The sequence below is a fragment of the Amblyraja radiata genome, chromosome 8 (assembly GCF_010909765.2).
Source record: "Amblyraja radiata isolate CabotCenter1 chromosome 8, sAmbRad1.1.pri, whole genome shotgun sequence".
Classification (NCBI taxonomy): Eukaryota; Metazoa; Chordata; class Chondrichthyes; order Rajiformes; family Rajidae; genus Amblyraja; species Amblyraja radiata.
Window position 1 is genome coordinate 7,358,609 of NC_045963.1, and position 21,233 is coordinate 7,379,841.

General features: G+C 44.5%; 1 protein-coding gene across 7 annotated transcripts in view; it reads left to right on the top strand.

The window, feature by feature from the left end:
- birc6 (baculoviral IAP repeat containing 6) overlaps positions 1-21,233 on the top strand; it is a 344,318-nt gene that overhangs the window by 134,218 nt on the left and 188,867 nt on the right. For 4 of the 7 annotated variants that reach the window (XM_033025120.1, XM_033025125.1, XM_033025127.1 and 1 more), the window contains 8 exons: positions 11,086-11,269; positions 12,653-12,811; positions 13,003-13,136; positions 13,820-13,973; positions 14,070-14,186; positions 15,270-15,415; positions 15,518-15,644; positions 17,063-17,173. In XM_033025120.1, the coding sequence (XP_032881011.1) occupies positions 11,086-11,269; positions 12,653-12,811; positions 13,003-13,136; positions 13,820-13,973; positions 14,070-14,186; positions 15,270-15,415; positions 15,518-15,644; positions 17,063-17,173 (1,132 nt within the window). The remainder of the gene's footprint in view (positions 1-11,085; positions 11,270-12,652; positions 12,812-13,002; positions 13,137-13,819; positions 13,974-14,069; positions 14,187-15,269; positions 15,416-15,517; positions 15,645-17,062; positions 17,174-21,233) is intronic. The other 3 variants (XM_033025122.1, XM_033025124.1, XM_033025126.1) reach the window with 3 other exon arrangements.

Sequence of the window (21,233 nt, forward strand, 5' to 3'; positions counted from 1 at the left end):
TATGTTTTTTTTTTTTAAAGGGAGAGAGAGCTATTTTAGATTTACCTTTTATTGGAAGATCTCACTGTAGGAATGGGATAAGATTTGTGTGGGAGTGACTTAATCTTAAAATTATTTTTGGTATAGAGCAAAATTTTATTGGCAAGGATTTGTGATCATGACTGCAATCTCAGTTACATTGAAGGTCTGGGGCAAACTGAGAGTCCAGAACTTGTAGCTGGCAGTGCAGAGTCCTTGTGCAATGTAAATCTCGTATGCAGATGGGCCAGAACAAGTCCCTACCACTTCCTCAGGAAACTGCTGGAAAATTATTCAATTGTTGCCAAAGCTATGCTCCAGATTCTGTCACAGGTCAAACCTGCAAAGGAACCTTTCCCTTAACTCTCAGTTTGAAGAAGGGCCCCGACCCAAAATGTAATCTATCCGTTTTCTTCGGAGATGCTGTCTGACCCGCTGAGTTACTCCAGCTTTTTGCATCTATCTGCAAAGGAATGTTTCTGAATATACCTGCTATTTACGCAGAAACTGTTTTGATAAAAATCATTGAAAGAATTTAAATGGAAAGATTTCTGTTCACAACCAGAAATACAAGCAATGGAAAAGATGGAAGCAATTTATCTTTGTAAATATTGACAGTTTGGGTATTCTCATTCATTATTGATCCTTTGTCGCCCTCCGCCTCCATTCCAATGAACATGCGACCTATTTCTACACCATCGTCCAAACTGATGCAGAATCACTGTCAGATTTCGCAGTGGAAATCTGCAGCAATTTTGATCTCGTTATTGGAGTAGAATTAGGCCATTCGGCCCATCGAATCAACCACCATTCAAACATGGCTGATCTATGCCTTTTAATCCCATTTTCCTGCCTTCTTCTTCTTTCGTGTGGCGTGCACAGCCAAAAGTTGTTGGACAACTTGTTCTATTTGATCTTCCGTTTGTGCACGTCGAGTTGATTACATTAGTCGAAACAGGGCGGACCACGTGAAGGTTGCAATCTTCCACCCGCCATTTTCCTGCCTTCTCCCCATAACTCATGGACATCCGTTCTAATCAAGAATTTGTTTATCTCTGCCTTACAAATATCCAATGACTTGGCCTCCACAACCCTCAATGGCAATGAGTTCCACAGGTTAACTACACTCTGACCAAAGAAATTCCTCCTCACCTCCTTTCTAAAAGAGCACCCTTTAATTTTGAGCTTATACACACTGTCACATCATTTCCACATCCACACTATCTATGGCTCTACTCCTTTTAGCCTGCTCATGAGAAAATGTTAAGCAGTCATCGGGAGCTGACCTGGTTGATGACCGACTCCGAACTCCAGCAACAGCAGCTTCGTCCGCCCCGGATTGTGGGGCTTGAATCGGCCCGTTTGCGGGACCTTTCATCGGCCGGCGCAGCTTAAAATCGGCCGATGGGGGTTTCAACATCGGGAGCTTCTGCCTCGATGCAGCAGTTTGATTTTAAGCCGCTCTGGGCGGTTAAAGGCCCCGCGAACGGGCTTATTCAGCCCTTAGAAAGCGTCTGATACCCGCTTGAATCTTTCAAAAGCTACAATGTGATAAATAACACATAAACAAATAAAACTGAAGCAAATAAAGTCAAACAGAAGAACCAACCTTGGAAGGGGGAGAGAGAGAGAGAGAGAGAGAGAGAGAAGAAAGAGATGGGGAAAAAATACTAAATAACGTGAGTTACCTGCAAGCCAGCCAGGAAACTCGTTCGACCGGATTCCTAAATGACCTGACCCGTTTAAATCTGATACCCGTTTAAATCTTTCCAATCCAATTAGTTCAAATGGTGATTGTACCCACATCAGACAGCTTTGGAAGGTCAAAACACAATTGGTGACACATCGTGTCAATACGGTGTTAATAGAGACATTTAACAAGCCCTTAACAATGACACCTCCATTGTGTCGTGGAAAGCGGAGATTTTAATAGTTTTTTTCACCGAATTTCAAAATCCGGATTTCAAAACATTGCGGGGGGGGGGACTGCCCCCCCCCCCCCCCCAGGATTTCCACCCATGTATGAAGAGCAGAGGGGGGTGGTGAGATGGGTCAGTGGTTGATTGTTGGACTGAGGAAGAGTGAAGGGTGACTGGCTGATGGAGCCAGATAGGGGAGGAGTGGAGTTAAGAAATGGTGGATGAAAAAACAAGAAAAACAGAGGCACATAGAGTCAGGGGAGGAGAGGATGAAGGTGGAGACAACTCGCATGGTGATGGGCCAGAACACAAAGGCTACCAATGCCAGAATCTGCTTCGTGAGGAAGGTGCAAGAGAGAACTGCAGATGCCGGTTTACACCGAAGGTAGACACAAAATGCTGGAGTATCTCAATGGGACAGAGGCAGCATCTCTAGAGAGAAGAAATGGGTGATGTTTTGGGTTGACTCTTCAGACTGAGAGTCGGGAGAGGGAGACAGAGATATGGAAGGGAAAGGTGTGAAAATGAGTGAACAAAAGGGATGAAGCACATGGAAAATGGAGAATAAATTATTGTTATCGGGGGAGGTTTCTACGAGGCATACACAGATTAAATTTAATCAGGAGAACAGTCAGACTGGTCGGAGAAATAGGATGGGGGAGGGATGGAGTAAGGAAGTTGATAATGTGATCCATTAGGAGTGAGGTGAAAGGCAGATGGAATCAGACCCTAATTGGGGAGAGGGTGAAAAGCTGGAGGGTGAATTGAATGGGTGGTGGGAACAGGAAAAGAGTTGTGATGTGGGCCCTGAGGGAGGGTGTGGTAAAGGGGGACAAAAATAAAACAAACACAAGAAGATGGGGAAGAGAGAAGCACACTCTGGGCTGGGGTTAGTGCTTTCATTATTTGGGGAAACAGTGCAAAACTGAAGATAAAACAGATGAGAAAATTAAGAATTTTCTAACTATAAAGAGATGTAAATTTTCACTACATTTGTTACCAGCCCAGGAAGAGCTGTCAGAACAGATAACCAAAAGTAGAGAAATGTAGATATGTTGTAATTAAGGACCTTGGAAGCTGAAGGCAGGCACAGTGCTAATGTCAAGGTGTTACATGTGGATGATTTAGAGCAGGATTGGAGCTGTGTGTGATCTTGAAGCGTTGTACAGCAGGAGGGAGATTAAGGAGAAGGCAAAAGGCTAGAATCTTGTGAAGAACAGAAGTCCTGGAGTAACTCAGCAGATTTGGTACCATCCCTGTAGGACATGGATGAATGACCTGTTGGGTCGAACCCTTCTTGACACATTGCCGATGGTGGGAGTGAGCTAGTCAAGAGGGACGAGGTTGGGACCAAGGCTGGCAGTGGATGCAGGTGAGGTGGACAAAACTTAGAGATGGAAAGGAGACTAAAGGGTGACAATGAAATATAAAAATGGAGGGAGGGATATTAAAGTTGGCTTTGTGTAGGAAGGAACTGCAGATGTTGGTTTACCCCAAAGATAGACACCAAAAGCTGGAATAACTCAGCGAGTCAGTCAGCATCTCTGGAGAAGAGGAATAGGTGATGTTTCAGGTTGAGACCCTTCGTCACACTGGGTTTGTAATGTCTCTGGAGTTAAATCCCTTTAATCCAAAATATTTAATAGTTTTCCTTTTATTTACCTTTGGCAACCCCTGTGTTTAATTATCTCTTAAATATCATAAATTGTTTTGGCAATACCTCTACACACCCTCGCATTTAATATTGTTTTCATCTTGCCAAGAAAAGCAGTGCGGCGCAGTGGTACATCTGATAGAGCTGCTGCTGCCTCACAGCACCAGAGAGCCGGGTTCGATCCTGACCTGGTATGATCTGTGTGGAGTTTGACTATGTAGGTTTCCTGTGGGTGCTCCGATTTCTTCCCATATCCCAAGATTCACGGGTCCTGTAGGTTAATTTGCCTCTGTAAATTGCCTGAGTGCGTAGGGAATGGATTCGAAAGTGGGATAGCACCACTGCTTTGAACTGGTGGTAAGGGAGGACTTGGTGGGCTGAAGGGCCTGTTTCTACGCGGTATCTCTCAATCAATCCTATTTGCTCTTCATGCATTTCTTTAGTCTGGCTGTTTGCTGCTGCTTAGAAACTTGTGCAAGTTAGAGTATTTTTCTGTTAAATGTATGCTAAAGCGGTGTGGGTAAAATCTACGTCATCTCCCAATTTCTCCAGCTTCCTATTATTCCGTTCCAAACACTTTTCTTTGTGTTAATGCAAGATAAAACTCTAGAATTTGACTGTCAAAGAATTTTGTAAAAAGTAATGTTTGGAGACTAACTGCCTTGCACTAATATGCCACAAATATTACTTTTATTACCGTTGCTCTTTATGTTTTCTGGTCCTGTACAAGTGCAAATCTCTGACTTGGGCATGCATGGAATAAGGGAAGTGATGTCTGTATGGATCAATATAGATAAACAGAAAATTGTACAAAAATTCCCAATCGCTTAATCATACAAAGTTTAATGTACCATCTGAGTTTGTTTGCGCTATTTAACAGACAAAACAGCAAACACATTTTGTGACTATTCAAATTGCAGGATTGAAACGTTGTATAACATCAATATGAGTAGTTTTTGGAGATCAGAAGGTGAAATACATCAAATAGCATTGTTAATTAAATCATATGAGCAGAATTTGCAGTTTGCTGTTTTGGAGGGGGAGGGTGAAAAGCCAGTTGTCATGGTGCACATTGGCACCAACGATATAGGTAAAAACAAGGTGAATTTAGGGAGCTAGGAGATAAACTTAAAAGTAGGACCTCAAAGGTAATAATCTCTGAATTACTACCAGTGCCACGGGCTAGTCAGAGTAGAAATAGGAGGATATTGCAGATGAATACGTGGCTTGAAAAATGGTGCAAGGGGGAGGGATTCAAATTTCTAGGGCATTGGAACCAGTTCTGGGGGAGGTGGGACCAGTACAAACAGGACAGTCTGCACCTTGGCTGGAATGGAACCAATGTCCTTGGGGGAGTGTTTGCTAGTGCTGTCGGGGAGGATTTAAACTAATGTGGCAGGGGGATGAGTGCATGAGCAGAGAGACAGAGGGGTGTAAAATGAGGGTAGAAGCAATAGGTTGCAAGGTGAAAAGTAAAAGTGGCAGGAAGACAAATCCAGGGCAAAAATCAAAAAGGGCCACTTTTCAACATAATTGTATAAGGGATAAGAGTGTTGTAAAAACAAGCCTGAAGGCTTTGTGTCTCAATGCAAGGAGCATTCGTAATAAGGTGGATGAGTTGAATGTGCTATATTAATATGATATAGTTGGGATCACGGAGACATGGCTCCAGGGTGACCAAGGCTTGGAGCTGAACATCCAGGGATATTCAATATTCAGGAGGGATAGACAGAAAGGAAAAGGAGGTGGGGTAGCGTTGCTGGTTAGAGAGGAGATTAACGCAATAGAAAGGAAGGACATTAGCTTGGAGGATGTGGAATCGATATGGGTAGAGCTGCGAAACACTAAGGGGCAGAAAACGCTTGTGGGAGTTGTGTACAGGCCACCTAACAGTAGTAGTGGAGTTGGGGATGGCATCAAACAGGAAATTAGAAATGCGTGCAACAAAGGTAAAACAGTTATAATGGGTGACTTCAATCTACATATAGATTGGGTGAATCAAATTGGCAGGGGTGCTGAGGAAGAGGATTTCTTGGAATGTATGCGGGATAGTTTTCTAAACCAACATGTAGAGGAACCAACGAGAGAGCAGGCTATTCTAGATTGGGTATTGAGTAATGAGGAAGGGTTAGTTAGCAGTCTTGTGCGTGGCCCCTTGGGCAAGAGTGACCATAATATGGTTGAGTTCTTCATTAGGATGGAGAGTGACATTGTTAATTCAGAAACAAGGGTCCTGAACTTAAAGAAAGGTAACTTTGAGAGTATGAGACGTGAATAAGATAGAGCCAAGATAGACTGGCAATTGATTCTTAAAGGGTTGACGGTGGATATGCAATGGAAGGCATTTAAAGACTGCATGGATGAACTACAACAATTGTTCATCCCAGTTTGGCAAAAGAATAAATCAGGTGCATCCGTGGATAACAAGGGAAATCAGGGATAGTATCAAAACAAAAGATGAAGCATACAAATTAGCCAGAAAAAGCAGCCAACCAGAGGACTGGGAGAAATTCAGAGTCCAGCAGAGGAGGACAAAAGGCTTAATTAGGAAAGGGAAAATAGATTATGAAAGAAAACTGGCAGGGAACATAAAAACTGACTGCAAAAGTTTTTATAGATTTGTGAAGAGAAAAAGATTAGTTAAAACAAATGTAGGTCCCTTGCAGTCAGAAACAGGCGAATTGATCATGGGGAACAAGGACATGGCAGACCAATTGAATAACTACTTTGGTTCTGTCTTCACTAAGGAAGACATAACTAATCTGCCGAAAATAGCAGGGGACCGGGGGTCAAATGAGATGGAGGACCAGTGAAATCCAGGTTAGCCGGGAAGTGATGTTAGGTAAATTGAATGGATTAAAGACCGATAAATCCCCAGGGCCAGATAAGTTGCATCCCAGAGTACTTAAGGATGTAGCCCCAGAAGTGGATGCATTAGTGATAATTGTTCAAAACTCTTTAGATTCAGGAATTTAGATTGGAGGGTAGCTAATGTAACCCCACTTTTTAAAAAGGGAGGGAGAGAGAATTACAGACGGGGAATTACAGACCAGTTAGTCTAACGTCGGTAGTGGGAAAAATGCTAGAGTCAGTTATTAAAGATGGGATAGCAGCACATTTGGAAAGTGGTGAATTCATTGGACAAAGTCAGTATGGATTTATGAAAAGTAAATCATGTCTGAAGAATCTTATAGAATTTTTCGAGGATGTAACTAGTAGAGTGGATAAGGGAGAACCAGTGGATGTGTTATATCTGTACTTTCAGAAGGCTTTCGACAAGGTCCCACATAAGAGATTAGTATGCAAACTTAAAGCACACGGTATTGGGGGTTCAGTATTGATGTGGATAGAGAACTGGCTGGCAAACAGGAAGCAAAGAGTAGGAGTAAACGGGTCCTTTTCAGAATGGCAGGCAGTGACTAGTGGGGAACCGCAAGGCTCAGTGCTGGGAGGTTCTACTGCAGTTTTACAGGGTCTTGGCGAGACCACACCTGGAGTATTTTGTACAGTTTTGGTCTCCTAATCTGAGGAAAGACATTCTTGCCATAGAGGGAGTACAGAGGTTCACCCGACTGGTTCCTGGGATGGCAGGACTTTCATATGAAGAAAGATAGGATAGACTAGGCTTGTACTCGCTAGAATTTAGAAGATTGAGGGGGGATCTTATAGAAACTTACAAAATTCTTAAGGGGTTGGACAGGGTAGATGCAGGAAGATTATTCCTGATGTTGGGGAAGTCCTGAACAAGGGAGCACAGTTTAAGGATAAAGGGGAAATCTATTAGGACTGAGATGAGAAAAACATTTTTTACACGGAGAGTGGTAAATCTCTGGAATTCTCTGCCACAGAATGTTCATTGGCTATATTTAAGAGGGAGTTAGATGTGGCCCTTGTGGCTAACGGGATCAGGGGGTATGAGAGAAAGCAGGTACAGGATACTGAGTTGGATGATCAGCCATGATCATATTGAATGGCGGTGCAGGCTCGAAGGGCTGAATGGCCTACTCCTGCACCTATTTTCTATGTTTCTAAACTTCTGCCATTGCTGTTCTACTGTCATTCCTGCTAGGATCCCTTTCCAGTCAACTCTAGCCAGCTCCTCACTCGGGCGGCGAGCGTCCTGGAGCCACAGGAGGGCCTGAGGCGAGGGCTGTCGCTATTGTGTAATGTTTTGGCGCAAATAGTGGAACAAGACAAACCTGCAAACAAACAAACAAACAAGATGAGAGTTTTAGTAATATTATACCTCTAATTATACAACTCTGATCTTTGATGTGTGTGGGTGGGTGTGTGTATAATCACACCTGCTCGACAAAACGACGCCCTAATGGCAAAATCGTTACATATTCCTGTAGAGTTGTATCCCGTGGAGTCCAAAATCGGCTTATCTGAAAAATTCATGCTTTATTTCTCGAGTTATTTATGAAAATGTTCACAAATCGGAATATCTTTCAAAATAAACGAGATGGCTCTGCTCCGCGCTGTATTCCACGCGCTGCGAATGACGTCACCCTCCGACCCCTCTACTCCCCCCCCCCCCCGGTTATTCAAAAGACGAGCAATTTGGGCCCTGTACTCAAGGTCCCACGAGCTCCCCCGCTCATCTTTCCAGAAAATTCACAGCGGTCATTCTCACTTTATGAACGCTGCTTCCACATCATAAAGATAATTGAACCTCATTTTTTCCCTTTAATTTTGAAAAATGTAATACGTTAACGTTGCTTTAAAGACTTCCAGCTTTAAAATTAAACGTTTAACATTTAATTTCACAGACTGCGGTTTTCTCCGTGATTTCCGCGCTTTTTTAAACAATTTTCTTACCTTGCTTTACCCCGTATTTTACTTCCTGGTTTTTCACCGTTTGTACTTCCCCTCCTCCAACTCCCCCCTCCCCCCCTTTTTCCCTTTTTCCCTTTCTCTCCCCCCTCCCCCTCCCTCTCCCTCTCCCTTCCCCCCTCTGTCTCGCCCCTCTCACTCGCCCCTCTCACTCGCCCCTCTCACTCGCCCCTCTCACTCGCCCCTCTCACTCGCCCCTCTCACTCGCCCCTCTCACTCGCCCATCTGTCCCCGCCCCATCTGTCCCCGCCCCTCTGTCCCCGCCCCTCTGTCCCCGCCCCTCTGTCCCCGCCCCTCTGTCCCCGCCCCCTCTGTCCCCGCCCCCTCTGTCCCCGCCCCTCTGTCCCCGCCCCTCTGTCCCCGCCCCCTCTGTCCCCGCCCCCTCTGTCCCCGCCCCCTCTGTCCCCGCCCCCTCTGTCCCCGCCCCTCTGTCCCCGCCCCCTCTGTCCCCGCCCCCCCTCGGCCCGCCCCCCCCCCCTCTTCCCCGCCCCCCCCCTCTTCCCCGCCCCCCCCCCTCTTCCCCGCCCCCCCCCCTCTTCCCCGCCCCCCCCCTCTTCCCCGCCCCCCCCTCTTCCCCGCCCCCCCCTCTTCCCCGCCCCCGCCCCCTCTTCCCGCCCCCCCCTCTTCCCCGCCCCCCTCCCCCCCCGCTTCCCCGCCCACCCCATCTTCCTTCCACCTCCCCCCCTCTTCCCCGCCCCCCCCTCTTCCCTGCCCCCCCTCTTCCCCGTCCACCCCTCTTCCCGCCCTTCCCACACCCTCTTCCCGCCCCCCCCCCTCTTCCCCGCCCCCCCCCCTCTGGCCCCCGCCCCCCCCGCTCTTCCCCTCCCCCGCCCCTCCTCATGCCCCCGCCACCCCCTCTTCCCCGCTTTCCCCGCCCCCCCTCTCTCCCCTCTTCCCCTCCCCCCCCCCCTTCCCCTCGTCCCCGCCCCCCCCTCTTCCCCGCCCCCCCCTCTTCCCCGCACCCCCCCCTCTTCCTCCCCGCACCCCGCCCCCCCCCCTCGTCCCCGCCCCCCCCCTCTCCCCCGCCCCCCCCCTCTCCCCCGCACCCCCCTCCCGCCCCCCCCTCTTCGCCGCCCCCCCCCCTCTTCCCCCGACCCCCCTCTTCCCCGCCCCCCCCTCTTCCCCGCCCACCCCCCTCTTCCCCTCTCCCCGCCCCACCCTCTTCCCCGCCCCCACCCCCCTTCCCCCCCTCTTCCCCTCTCCCCGCCCCCCCCCCCCCCCCCCCCCCCCCTCCTCCCCGCCCCCCCCCCTCTCCCCGCCCCCCCCCCCCCTTCCCCGCCCCCCCCCCCTCTTCCCCCCCCCCCCCCCCCTCCTCCCGCCCCCCCCCCCCTCTCCACCTGGTAGGCACTCTACACTCTACAAAAGTCTTATTTGGATCCAGTGGCAACCTGGTTTTCCTAGTCTACCTGCATATTGCAATCCCGTATGACTACTGTAACATACTCAATGTAGGAATTCGATGGATGGCATGTTAATGCTCTATATTAGCAGTTTATACATAATAGTTATAGGGTAGGTACGACCCTTTGGCCCAACATATCTACGCCAACCATCATGCTGATCTATGCTAATCCCACTTGCCTGCATTTAGCTCTATATCCCTTTTTGTCCTATTTATTTAAATACTTGTCCAGATACCTTTTAAATGTTATTACTGTTCTTGCCTCCAACATCGCCACCTTGCTGTACATTCCAGGCACTACCTTCTCTTTGCATGAAAAAGAAAATACTCGTCAACCCCTTAAAACCTCTTCCCTCTCACCCAGGATCCATGCCCTCTGGTGTTATATACCTCTATAAGTCACCGCTTGGCTTCCTTCCCTCCAGGAAATACAGGCCCAGCCGATCCAGTGTTTCCTGATAACTCAAGCCCTCCAATATAAGCAGCTTCTGTGTGAATCTTTTCTCTACCCTCTCTATCTTAATCACTACTTTCCTGTGGTGTGGTGACCACACTGGCACAGAATGCTCCAAGTACAGTTGAATCCATATTTTGTTTAACAATTATCTGACATCCTAACTCTTGTACTCAAATGTTCACTTTCAAACTTCAGTGTTTTTATTTTGGGTTATCTATCGTTCAACTGTCCTGTTAGGTATTATGGTCATTCTTTTATGAAACTTTGGTTTTCATGAAAGTTTAAAAAAAATATTGTTATGATATGCTGTTTGAGAGGGGCTAAAAATTGCTTTAAGTCATTTAGGACAGAATGCCTTCTGTCATTCAGTAAGATTAGCCAGTCTGTGACCAAATTCCTTATGCTGTCTTTTATCATATGTTTTTTAACAACATTTTATCAACAGTAACAATCGAACTACTGCTGATAGTAATCCTATTTGCTGAAATATGTATTAAATGTCTGCTGTCCTTTTTTGGTGTAGTATTTTCTCACTTTAGTAGAAATATTTGCTCCTCATTTTGAGATGGTATTTAGAGACCCCAACAGGTGAAAATAGGACATATGAAGAAATTAATTGCAATTATACTATTCTTGAAAACGCTGCAATTTAATTCTTTTTATTTCATTTCCTTGATTAAATGTTGGCCATGGAAAATGTAAGTAAGATAATGTATTTGCTTGTCTGTAACTTAACTAACTCAGCTCTGCAATGATGATTAAAAATAGAAACACATCAACCTGTGAACTCTTTTGGCAGGTTCTGGCACGTATTGCAAATGCGACAAGGCCGACAATTCATCTTTGCGAAATAGTTAATGATCAGCAACTTGAAAGACTTCTGCTTCTGCTGGTAGGAACAGACTTCAACAGGGGAGATATCTCCTGGGGTGGAGCATGGGCACAATATTCCTTGACCTGCATGATTCAAGATATTTTGGCAGGTACGAAACAAGAACAAAAAATATTAATCCTGTTTCTTCCTCAAAAATGATTACATTTTTCCGATAAGTGTTCAAACATAGCATAAAAGTCTAATTTTTCTGCTGTGGATGAGTGTGAACTATTCACTCAATCATTTTTTATTCTCTCGCACAAAACACTTGTTTTGTTTCCCTACAGCAAGTTAGCAGTGTTTAATATGTCCTTATCAAAACTCTTCAGATTTTCTTTCTCTAAATTTGTTAGCTGGAAAAAGATTTGTCTTCTCATTAAATACACTTCCTTTTAATTTTCTTTTACAAAAAATACTTTGCTCCTTGCTTATGATTGTGGTTCTTTTCCTCCATATTTCCCTCTTTTATTTATCTTTCCATTCTTCCTCCATGACTATCACTATCGAATCAGAGAGTGATACATCATGGAAACAGGACCTTCGGCCCAACTTGCCAACATGTCCCAGCTGCACGAGTCCCACCTGCTTGCGTTCTGTACATATCCCTCCAAACCTGTCCGATCTATGTACCCGTCTAACTGTTTGTTAAATGTTGGGATAGTCCCTGCCTCAACTACTTCCTCTGGCAGCTTGTTCCATACACCCACCACCCTTAGTGTGAAAAAGTTACCCCTCAAATTCCTATTAAATCTTTTCCCCTTCACCTTAAACCTACGTCCTCTGGTCCTCGATTCACCTTCTCTGGGCATCTATTCCTTATTTTCTCTCCTCAGTTCCCTCATCAAGTCCCTAATAAAAAGACAAGCGAATGCAGAATTGAAGGGAAATGTATTGGCTTTGTTATAGTACTGGATGTGGGACTAAGTGCACATAATGAAAATGCTCTTCCTTTCATCCTGTCTGGTCATTGTCAGTTCATTAATGCCCCTTTAATTATTTTGCCTTGTTGTAATAAGGATAATTTACAGTAGCCATTAATGTACCAGTATATGTTTGAGATGTAGGAGGAAACTGAAACCCATGTGACAGGTGGAATGTGCAAAGCCACAGGATCCCTGAATCCGTTGCTCCTGCATCACTGAGTCTCCCAAATAGCTGCCTTTTTTGTAAATGAACATGTTAGTGATTTACTTTAAAGATCTGTGATTTCAAATGCTCTAGGTGTAATGGTGTATTGATGTGACCATGTGCTATTGTAACTGCACTTTATTGGAAGAATGCACCAGATCAATCATTATGTTAACCATTTGTAGTCAATCAACCTGTTGTGAATTGCTTTTTCAAAATTTCTGCCATGATTTATTTCCTGTTCCTCAAATTAGTATTTTACAGCTTTTGTGATTTTTGTGCAGCTTGTGTATAAATTGTAGATATTTAATGATTTTTGTGTAACTGTTGTAACGTTCTACATACAAACTTAAACTTTGAACAGGTGAACTGTTGTCACCAGTTGTGGTGGACTGTATGGAAGAAGGAGCAGTGGGTGAAGATGTAGGTGTATCCGTTACTGACTCTGATGATCCCCTGCCACAATCATCTGTCATTCCACTTGTGGAATCTATAGATGAACCTTTAACCCCAGATATTACAGGTGAGTGATTTACGGCCTCTTGTATGCCATATTGTCCTTTTTATTAATTTTACAGAACAAGTAGTACTGTAAGCTTTCATAAATTTAAGAGAAAAACACAGCCTTAAAATTGCCTGGTGAGTGTATGTGGTCCATTTCCATACATTAGTTAACATACTTGGCAATGTTAAAGCTGTTTTCATCATCCAAAGGTGCTCCGTCTGCATCATCTTTGGAAAAAGATAAAGACAAAGACTTTGACATGCTACAAGACCTGATGGATGTTGATATTGGTCCCCTAGATGTTGACTTTGATGAAGATCCCCTTGCTGCCAAAGTATTCAAGGTAAAGTACCCACAATTACATTACATCTTTGCATGCAAAACTAATGATTAGTTATTATTGGTGGAATGGCCTATCATTATGTTGCTTCGGGCAATATTACATTTTATAACCGTACACGTCCTTCTGAAATGTGTCCTCCCCACCACTTTTCTTGTAAATTCTCAATATCAGGTCGAAAGGATTAAACGAGGGTACATATTTATGTTAAATCTGCAATGTGTGAAAAGAGAAGTTAATTGACCATGTCATTAATCTAGATTTGATCAATTCAGAGGTTTGTCAATCCAGACCATTTATCCTCACAAAAGCATTCATTCTTTAAAAAAAATCCATTTTAAGATTGGATTTGTTTTTTATTTGAAAATATATATTTATTATATTTAGTAAATGTACACCACTTGTATTTGAGGACCCCAAGGCAACATAATTTTAGTTATGCAAATAATTTAATGAACAGGCAAAGTTGATATTGGGTGATTTAAGTTGGGCTTTGTCAGGACAGTATGGGATTGCTTTATTTTAGCCATCATATGTTAGATTCCTTTATCATTACATTTAATACTTTAAATTTAAACTTTCTGTCAATTTGAACAATGCTATTATTACACCAAATGTGTGCAGTAATAGAATGGTCATTAAACAGCTTAGTGTTATTATTCAACATTTTTTTTTGTTCACTGAAGCCTATTAGCAGTACTTGGTATGATTATTGGGGTACGGACTATGGCACTTACAATTACAATCCTTATATTGGTGGCGTTGGAATTCAGATGCCAAAACCACCACCTGCTAGTGAGAAGAATGGATCTCAAAGTATATCTGTCTCCGTATCACAAGGTTTGTATGTTTTATGCATCATTTCTCTTGCATTTTGATCCGGCAAGCTAATAGCTAAAAATGGGTAACATGGGTGTGTTTTGGTTTTCAATGCAGCACTCGATGCACGCCTGGAGGTTGGTCTGGAGCAACAAGCTGAGCTTATGTTGAAGATGATGGCTACACTGGAAGCTGATTCCATTCTTCAGGCTCTTACTAACACATCACCCACAGGTAGTCAGATGAATTACTAACTACTAGAGCAAAGTGTTATAAATAATAGGAATGGAAGAAAAGTTGGCCCGATCCATTATTTAGTGGCTGTGCTATATGCATTTTATTTTACCTGCATTGTTCCTTACTCTGCTCCTGTTTGCCTATATTTATTAAACATGAATCTGGCAATCTAATCTTTGAAATTCTCAATTCACCTAGGATTTGTAGGAGAGAAATGATTCCCACTACCCTTTTATGTGAAGAAGGGTTTCCTGAAAGCACTTGGATCAGCCTAAATGCTTGCATTTTATATCCTCGCATTCTAGTTATGACCCTGACATAAACACCAATAGTGACTAATTTGGGGGTCAGATTCATGCAGAGAGTAGAGTGGCCATATGGTGGACACTAAATGTTGTTGTCTAGTGGTTAAGCTCTCTGGTGTGATTATGGAGGTGAGGAGCCTAGATTCATGTTGCTCATTATTGTACGTTTTGTTCTGACATGCATGGTGTCAAGTGAGAAACAGACTCTTATTCCATCATAATACTTTTGTAATACTCTGCATTGGAAGCTGCTTTGCATCAGGGGGAAAAAAACCCAATGCAACTGCAGTGTTAAAGTACTTGTGTGGTATTTGCCCCTCCAGGCGGAGAGCCCCTCATAAAACCTTTAGGACAATTAATGCACATTTGTTGCCATATTGTTAACTGGGTAAACTATTAAGGAGTTTGCTGTATTTTGTAAAGTATTCTATGGTGGAATACATTTCTGTAAAATGATGAGATATATGAATGACACTGTAACTCTGGAAGCTTTCAAATGTAAAACTCCTTCTAGAAATCAGGCTTGTTTAGTTCTGAGTACAGGATGCTGGGACAAATAAAGACTTGCCATGGAGTAGCGAGCTATTAGTAAAATTGCAGTCCAAATTCAATGCAATAATTGCCAATCTGTTCACTAATATGCGAGACTAAGTGGATTTACTATTGTCTTTTACCATCTGTAGAGAAATCGGCCTGCATTGAGATTTAGGGGGAAATGCTAACAGGAAAACAAACAAGCAAACAATGCCTTGCTAAATTCTTTTAATTACTTTAGTATCTCAGCCTCCTCCTGGAACTGATGACTCCTTGTTGAGAGGAGTGCATTCATCTAGTCAGCTGATTGTGCCACCACCATCAATTCCAATGCTAAGTGCATGCTTCAACAAGCTGTTCTCCATGCTGCAAGTTCATCATGTTCAGGTATAAAATACAAATTATTTCACTTGCTTTTAGTCTGCAATCCCTCCCCCCCCCCCCCCCCCCCCCCCCCCCCTTTTAATGCAGTTTTTAATTTTATTTCAGTTGGAATCATTACTGCAGTTATGGCTTACACTGAGCATGAATGCTTGTTCTGTTGGGAATGAAGATGCTGGAGCTGATGCTTTTTTATTTAATGCAAGCAGAGTGCCAACAATCCCATTAAATCAAGGTGAGCCACTTCTTCCAAAATTAGGCCTTTTTCCATCCTGATTGTGTCACAAATCTGAATCTGATTGAGTCTTTGGATGAGGTGACCAGAAAGGTTGAGGCAGAGCTGTATTTCAGTAAGGCATTTGACAAGGTTCCACATGGTAAGCTGCTCTGGAAGGTTAGATCACATGGGATCCATGGAGAGATAGCTGACTGGATAGTAAATTAGCTTCATGGAAGGAAACATGATGGTGAAAGTTTGCTCTTTGGAATGGAGAAATGGATGAGAATGCGGAAGGTATGATTAGTAAGTTTGCAGATGACAATAAAGTGGATGGTATTGCAGATAGTGAAGATGGCCACAGGATTGGTTGGGCAGGTGGGTTGAGGAGTGGTTGATGGAGTTTGTTACAGGGTACAAGCTGTTGCATTTTGGGAAGTAAAACATGCGCAGGACCTACACAATGAATGACAGGGCTCTGGGGAGCATTGTAGAGCAGAGGGATCTAGGAGTACAGGTGCATGGTTCCTTGAAAGTGGCATCATGGGTAGATAGAGTGGTCAAAGAGACACATCAATATTGAGTATAGAAGTTGGAAAGTTGTGTTGCAGTTGTACATGACATTGGTGAGGCAACATTTAGACTATTATGTTCAGTTATGGTCACCCTGTTATAGGAAAGATGTTAAGCTGAAAGGGTGCAGGGAATGTTTACAATTATGTTGCCAGAACTCGAGGGCTTGAGCTATGGGGAGAGGTTGAGCAGGCTCAGACTTTATTCCTTGGAGCAAAAGAGGATGTTGCAGAGGTGTATAAGATCATGAGAGGTAAATGCACAGTGTATTTTACCCACAGTAAGGGAATCAAGAACCAGAGGGCATACGTTTGTGAGGGGGAAAGGATTTAATAGGAATCTGAGGGGCAACTTTTTTTACACAAAGGGTGGTTGATATATGGAATGAGCTGCCATAGGGGCTAGTTGAGGTAGAAACTATCACACCATTTAAAAAACAATTTGCACGTGTTCATGGATAGAATAGGTTTAGAAGAATATGGGCCAAGCGCGGGCAGGTGGATCTAGTGTCGATGGGGCATGTTAGCAAATGACTCTGACTATTGCCAGTCTGCAAGTCATAATTTTAGTTCCTTTCTGAACCATTGACTGTAGTTGCATTTCACAAAGTGATGGGTGCCTTGAACTTGCTGCCAGGGGTTATTGTGGTAACCAATAAGATAGTGTTTAAGATAACTTAGATATGCACATAGATATGTAGGGAATGGAGGGATATGGATCGCATGCAGGGAGATGCGATTAGGTTATCTGGGCATCATGTTTGCATAGATATTGTGGTCAAAGGGCTGTCTCCTGTACTGTACTTTTCTCTGTGCAAATTTTGAAAGCATTTCTGAAAAGATTTCTTATGAATTTAACGACAGCTTCAATATCAAGCCTTTTAACCGTGTTGGCATGGTACCCAAACACATCTCTGCGGACGTGGTGTCTTGTATTGCATAGTCTGACTCTTATGACAAATATGCAACTGAATGGTAAGTGCTCTTTCTTGACATTTTTTTACATCCTCTGGAAAAATCCAAACTTATTAATTTCATTTCTGTGGGTCATGAAGGATAGTTCTGTTTACCAGCCCTTTGCGAGCCATCCTGAATTGAAATAAAAAGCTTCTAGCTACACATTTTGTTTTTCTTTCCTGATTGCTAATCTACATGTTATGATTTTAGTTCCTTTTTTGAATCATTGAGTACATTTGTGCAAGATTCCCATAAGTTTAGTTTTAGAGAAATGACAGCGTGGACACAGGCCCTTTGGCCCACTGACTCCTTGCCAAACAATCACTAGTTCTCTGCTACACTCTGGAGACAATTTACTGAAGCCAATTAACTACAAACTTGCACATCTTTGGGATGTGGGAAGAAACCGGAGCATCCGGACAGAGGAAGCCTACATGATCACAGGGATCGACAAAAACCTGGACCCACTGTAGTTCGCTTACCGCCACAACAGATCAACGGTGGATGCGACCTCACTGGCTCTCCACTCCGCTCTGGACCACTTGGACAACAAAAACTCGTATGCCAGGCTGTTATTCATTGATTACAGCTCTGCATTTAACACAATCATCCCCTCCAAGCTGGTTACCAAACTCGCAGAACTGGGTCTCTGCGCATCCCTCTGCAATTGGATCCTCGACTTCCTCATCCACAGACCACAGTCTGTTCGTATTGGTGGAAATGTGTCAGCCTCGATAACAATCAGCACGGGAGCACCTCAAGGCTGTGTGCTCAGCCCCCTGCTGTACTCACTCTATACTCATGACTGCGTAGCCGGTCATAGTGCGAACTCCATCATCAAGTTCACTGACGACACCACTGTTGTGGGACGTATCACTGATGGGGATGTCAGAGTATAGAAGAGAGATCGAGCGACTGTCCATATGGTGCCAGCACAATAACATGGCCCTGTGTTTCATTGATGACTTGCCGTCTCATCTGCACAATGAGCCATCACTTATCGGTCTAATTTACCAAGCTACAGTGAATAGTACCCTTGTGCAAATAATGCAGAATATTGTAACACATTCGCATGCTTCAGTGATTTGGCCCTTTTGGATGTTTCTTTGCATCTCATAAGTGATAGGAGCAAAATGACACCATTCAGCCCATCAAGTCTACTCCCCCATTCACTCACGGCTGATCTATCTTTCCCTCTTTACCCCATTCTCTTGCTTTCTCCCCATAAAAATAAATAAATTAATAACCATAAAACTGGTGCCAAAAACCCAAAATGTTTAGTGTTGTGCGGTGTTCAGGAGCCTGATGGTTATTGGGAAGAAACTATTCTTGATTCACAGTTTTTAGACTCCTCTGCCTCCGTCCCCATGCTGGGAGTGAAATGAAAGTCTGGCCATCATGATGTGGGTCTGAAGATAGACATAAAATGCTGCAGTAACTCAGCGGGACAGGTAGCCTCGCTGGATAGAAGGAATGGGTGACATTTCAGGTCAAGACCCTTCTTCAGACTTAGTCAGGGGAGAGGGAGATAAGGAAGTGTATGGTGTGAAAACAAGACAAGGGATGGAGATCACGAAAAATGTAGAATATATCATTGTTAGCTCGGAGAAGGTAACAACAAATCAAACAGAGGTAAGATGTAAACGAGGACAGTCAGACCAGTCAGAACTGTGAAGGGGGGAGGAATGGAGAGAGAAGGAAGGCAATGGTTACTTGAAATTAGAGAAGTCAATATTCATATCGCTGGGGTGTAAGCTGCCCAAGCAAAATATAAGGTGTTGTTCCTCCAACAAAAGGCCCGTGTGGGAATGGGAGGGGGAGTTAAAGTGTTTAGCAACCGGGAGATCAGGTAGGTTTAGGCGGACTGCGCGGAAGTGTTCAGCGAAACAATCATCAAGCCTGCGCTTGGTCTCGCCGATATATAGGAGTCCACAGGGAACGGTCTCAGCGGAAGGCGGAAAGGGTTGGAGATGGGCCGATTTTGCTAGTGGTAGGATCCCATTGTAGTTGGTGAAAATGCAGGAAGATTATGTGCTGTATGCGACGGCTGATGGGGTGAAAGATGAGGACTAGGGGGACTCTGTTCCTGTTGCGACTTGGGGGAGGGGGAGCAAGAGCGGAGTTGCAGGATATCGGGGAGACCCTAGTGAGGGCCTCATCTATGTTGGAAGAGGGGAACTCCCATTCCCTAAAGAATTAGGACATCTCAGATGTCCTGGTGTGGAACACCTCATCTTGGGTGCAGATGCGGCATAGACGGAAGAATTGGGAGTAAGGGATAGAGTCTACGGGAAGCAGGGTGGGAAGAAGTGTAGTCTAGATAGCTGTGGGAATCAATGGGTTTAGAGTAAATGTCAGTTGATAATATTGGCTGACATAGGCTACCTTTTTTGAGGCAGCGCCTCCTAAATTTCCTATCGATGGTGGGGAGGTTGGTACGTGATGGATCAGGCACTCTCCGTTATCTCCTTCATTTCTGGGCTTTCAAGTTGCCATAGCTGGCATGCTGCAAGCAGTCAGTGTGCTCCCCACTGTACACTTGTGGAAGTGCAAGAGAGTAGTCATCAACATGCCAACTCTCCTCAATCTTCAAAGCAAGTAGAGGCAATGAATGGCTTTTGTTATAATCACATTAATGTGCTGGGCCCAGGACAGATCTTCAGAGATATGCACACCAAGGATTCTCTACCCTGCCAATCTGTCAATGAAGACAGCTTTGTGGATCTTTTGATTTTTCCCTTCTGAAATCAGCAATTAGCTCCCTGGCCTTGTTGAAGTTGAGAGCAAGATATTTCTGGCACCATTCAATCAGATTTACGATCTTGCTCCTATTGTCTGACTCATTCTGTCATTCGGCCAGCAGCGGTGGTATCATTAGCAAATTTAAAGAGGGATTTGGAACCGTCATGCAGAGGACAGAGAGAGCAGACCAGGGGACTGAGCGCATAGCCCAAAGATGCTCCTGTGCTGACTGTTATCCATGTGAAAGCGCTGTTGCCAATTAGCACTGATTGTGATCTGTCAATGTGCAAGTTGAGGAACCAGTTGCGTAGAGATGAGCAGAGACCTAGTCCCCCGAGTTTGATATCAGTTTGAAGGGGATGATGGTATTGAGTGGCAGTCACGGTGGCGCAGCATAGAGTTGCTACCTTACTTCGAATGCAACGCCGGAGACCCGGGTTCGATCCCGACTGGAGTTTGTACGTTCTCCCCGTGACCTGAGTGGGTTTTCTCCGAGGTCTTTGGTTTCCTCCCACACTCCAAAGACCTACAGGTTTATAGGTTAATTGGCTTGGTAAATGTAAAATTTGTCCCTATTGGGTGTAGGATAGTGTTAATGTGTGGGGATTGCTGGTCGGCGTGGACCTGGTGGGCCGAAGAGCCTATTTCCACGCTGTATCTCTGAACTAAACTAAACTAAACTTGAGCAGTGGCTCATGAACAACAAACAGCCTGTTGTGTACATGTTTTTATTGCCCATGGTCCCGTGTAGAGTGTAGGGCCAGTGAGATTGCATCTCCCATTGATCTGTTGCGGCGGTCGGCAAATTGCAGTGGGTCCTTATCCTTGCTACAGTAGGAATTGATGTACGCCATAGCCAACCTCCCAAGCACTTCATCCATGGACACTGGTGGTCATGTAGGCATGTCTCTCACTCTTGGGCACCGTTATTATTGATGCCTTCTTAAAGCTACCAGAGAGTTGTGAATCTATGGAATTCTCTGCCTCAGAAGGCAGTGGAGGCCAACTCTCTGGATGCTTTCAGGAGTTTAAAGATAGTGGAGTCAGGGGATATGGGGAGAAGGCAGGAACGGGGTACTGAATGTGGATGATCAGCCATGATCACAGTGAATGGCGGTGCTGGCTTGAAGGGCCAAATGGACTACTCCTGCACCTAGTGTCTATTGTATCCATGGACCTTATTTCTGAGATGTCCACAACTCTCCAGCCTGTTAGTCAGCACAGGTTTAAAGAACATGGCCAAGTACAGGGCCTAACACTTTCTGAGGATTCGGCTTGATGAAGGATCTTCTGACCTCGACCTTGGTGACTGAGATTACAATACCGTCAGGAACTA